The sequence below is a fragment of the Oreochromis niloticus genome, linkage group LG16, assembly GCF_001858045.2.
Source record: "Oreochromis niloticus isolate F11D_XX linkage group LG16, O_niloticus_UMD_NMBU, whole genome shotgun sequence".
Taxonomy (NCBI): domain Eukaryota; kingdom Metazoa; phylum Chordata; class Actinopteri; order Cichliformes; family Cichlidae; genus Oreochromis; species Oreochromis niloticus.
In genome coordinates, this window is record NC_031987.2 from 35925079 (window position 1) to 35928479 (window position 3401).

A 3401-nucleotide genomic window follows, 5' to 3' on the forward strand; every position below is an offset into this window, starting at 1 on the left:
GCTGACCTTCTCGCAGGGGAGCATCCTTTGCTTGCTGGTCGTGGCGCATCTTACGCCAATCAGCTACAGGGATTTGTTTTGGTTGGGTTTCAGGCAAATGGCCCCCACACACATTACAATGGGTTGGTGCATCCTTAGCCAAATGGCATCGCTCACACTCCTGGCACCAACGTTGGATGTCTCTATACATCCCTACCCAGTAGCACCATTGAGATACCACATCTACCGTGCTCCGAACACCCTGATGACCATGCTCCTGGCACACATGTTGCAAAACTTGACCCTGAAGGGACTTGGGCAGCAATACCTGCAGTGTCTCTCCTCTCCTTGGATGACAGACCTTCCGATATAACACCCCATTCCGCCCCACTAGCCTACTCCATTGCCTGACCAACCCGAGGGCCAGCCTTGAAGTGCGACCATGCTCCTTAGCGTCAGGGCCCTGCCTCCGCCTCCAAAAGGGCAGAAACTCCCGGATCACGGGGTCAGTCTCCTGCAACATACGAAGGTCAGACAATGCGTACCCAGAGAGGGGTGAAGTGATGGTTTTGACAGCGGGGGTTACTGGTTTCCTACCAGTAACCTGCGGCAACGGGTCAGGTAGTACAAACTCTGAGCCTAGGATGCCCCCACCTGAATCTCGGCTCAATGGTTCAGGGGGTGGAAGTTTTCCTGCATGGAAGAACAAACGACATTACTCAAACTGGCTTGCGTTGCTGTACCAGCTGACTGCACAGGCATGACTGTGGGCTCACCAGGGCACTCTCTGGCAAAATGCCCAACCTTTTGGCACCGTCTACAAATGACAGCCTTATTACGTGAGGCAGGATATGGTGTGGAAGCACTATTCAAAGCAGCAAGACTCTTTGCGAGCTGATTCAACTGCTCTTGCTGACTTTTAAGAATCTCTTTTAACTCCCGTATTTCAGAGGCATAGGGTGCAATACCTGCGGGACTACCTCTAAAAGGGACCTCCTGGACAGTGTGTTGAAAGCCTAGCGCCGGGGGAACCGAGTAACTTCTATCCCTCCCGCCCCCTGGCATACCTCCACGCTCCCATAATATAGCCTCATGACGAACATCCATCAAGGTGGCAGTAGGGTGGCTGCGGACATACTGTTTTAATTCTCTGCGTAAGAAACAATCAAGCACATTTTCAACAAATTGGTCTCTAAGCAACACATCTTTGTTCAGCAGAACATGAGGGGACTGTTTCGCAACTCTGTCCATGAGGCACATAAGAGCATGCGAAAACTCTTGCAATGTTTCTCCTTCCTGCTGTCGTCTTGAAAAGAACTCTTCCTGCAGAGAAACATATGACTTAGTACATCCATACAGTTCCTGTAAAATAGTCAAAATCTTTTCGGGATCGTCTTTCTCCTCTGGAAGCCGATATTTAATTTCTTCTCTGGGCTCGCCTTCTAGATGATCATAGATGAAAAGGGCTTGGTCGGCTGGTGAAAGATGTCGTACCCTCAAACAGGCCTGCACCTCTTCCACCCATTCGGCAATACCTATACCAGTCTTACCGTTGAACCATGGGCACTTCCTCTCCCGAGGAATATAAATCAGTCTCTCAGTCGCGGGAGCTGAGACAGCAGAATGCCCATTGGTGGATGAACCTGTAGCAGCAGCACTGGTGCCAGGTTGCTCCGATCCTCGCTCTTGCCGCATCCGCCGATTTTCTGCTTGCAGCTGAGCTACCAAGTCTCGTAGCTGTGTGAGCTCTTCCTCCATAATGAACCAGAGTATTTAAATATCACTTTATAAAAAACCAGAAGTCCGTCCCGACGCTGCCACTGCTGCTGTCTTGCCGCTGCTCTACAATAACCAAACAAACCAAACAGATTTAACCCCCCAAAAACAAAACAAAACAACATGCAACAGATCTCTGCCTGAAAATATCCTGTCGACAATGCCAGATTGTGGTGTCGCGAAAATGAGAGATAACCAGAGATGGTTACTAAAGTAGTGACAACGCCACCTGGGGGAGGGCGCTACAGCCCCAGGAAAGATTTCTCTAGCCAATGAGAAGATTGCATTGGCTACCAAAGCCCACAGACTCGTTATTTAAAGGCAGAGGTGAGACAAAGTTTATAATTCCAAAGTTTATTAAGAGAAACTACTAAAACATAACTATAAGATTAAAAAGGCACCTAGGGTAGCAGGGGTAAGAGAGTAAAATAAATTAAAACCCTTTATTACCAAACGATGATTAAAATGACATACTCCCTGCCACAATGCTACCCTAAAACAAGCACAATATATTAAAAAAGAAGCAACTAAACAAAATGGTGGAGACCGGCCACTTGAGGAGGCAACCTACAGGGAGGAGTGCCCAAGGGTGCCACCAATTACTCACCCGTGTGATTTCACAGCAAACCTCACTCACACTAAACTCTAAATGGTGCAATCTGCCTATGCCCGGTGTGTACACTCGCATGCATCGGGGAGGGGATTCCACCTCACGTGCCTAGCCTCTAAACAAGCGGCCGCACCTCCACTAAAGCAATAAAGGAAAAGATAAAACATTAAACAATCAATAAAAGATCTACATAAAACCACATCCCAAATCACTATACTTTATAAAAGTAGTGCATAACAAACAAAACGGCATCTGACAAGACAGCAGCAGTATAATGCACACCACTCTCTAAAGGGCAATTCTAAGTAGCTTTTCCTTAAGAGATATGCAGTGTTTGACTGCCTAATGCTCGCAGCCACCATGGATTGCCACAACTGCCAAATGCCTTCTCTCAGTAGTGAAGCGCAGCTGTTTCTTATAGCCAGGTAATTGTCGGCTGAAAGGCGTGGATGTCAGTGGTGCGTTTAGGGACATCATGTAACATCCTAACCCCAGAATCTACTTCACTACATTAAGTTTAACATTTTCTACAATATTGACAAAGCATTTTAAGCTCAAGTTTGTTAGTTAATAATTTAGAAATGAATATTGTCTGTATGGACTTCCCCCCAAAGAAAGTGCACATGTAAAACTGCGGTGTTAAGCGATGCGGTTGAAAAATTTGAGTGCGCCTAACTTTTGTGCCGGTACGCCTAAATTTTTAAAGTTAGGCGTACCGGTGCACCCATGTCAAAAAGTTAGTCTAGACCCCTGTCTTAAAGTACTTAAATCACTGCTGATAGTCTGGTTGTTTATATTTTCATGTTTTTGTGTCTGTAGGGCTGTTTGATGACGATTTGGACTCCTCTGGGAGATGAGGACACACCCACATCTGTTCCATACTGCAGCCATGGATGGTGTTACGGCTCTGAGTCAGCTTTGGGCCATCAGACGCACACACTGGAAAACCAGCACCTGGACTTCATGCAGGAGAGATGGCCTCAGTGATGATCGACTCTGCATCCTCTAGTTTACCTCCTAATATCTTTCTCCTTTA

The 3401-nt window shown here is 46.9% G+C and overlaps 1 protein-coding gene across 1 annotated transcript; it reads right to left on the minus strand.

Moving 5' to 3' along the window:
- Positions 1–440: 440 nt before the first annotated feature.
- Positions 441–2878, minus strand: LOC109197356 (uncharacterized). The gene is made up of 2 exons (XM_019352335.2): positions 2648–2878; positions 441–2503 (listed from the first exon to the last, which is right to left on the minus strand). Exon 2 carries the CDS (start codon positions 1735–1737, stop codon positions 646–648), a length of 1092 nt encoding a protein of 363 aa, XP_019207880.1. The 5' UTR covers positions 1738–2503; positions 2648–2878; the 3' UTR covers positions 441–645.
- Between the last annotated feature and the right edge of the window lie 523 nt (positions 2879–3401).

Excerpts from the sequence above, each read along its gene's own strand:
- LOC109197356 (XM_019352335.2), bottom strand. The coding sequence starts at position 1,737 with ATGGAGGAAGAGCTCACACAGCTACGAGACTTGGTAGCTCAGCTGCAA.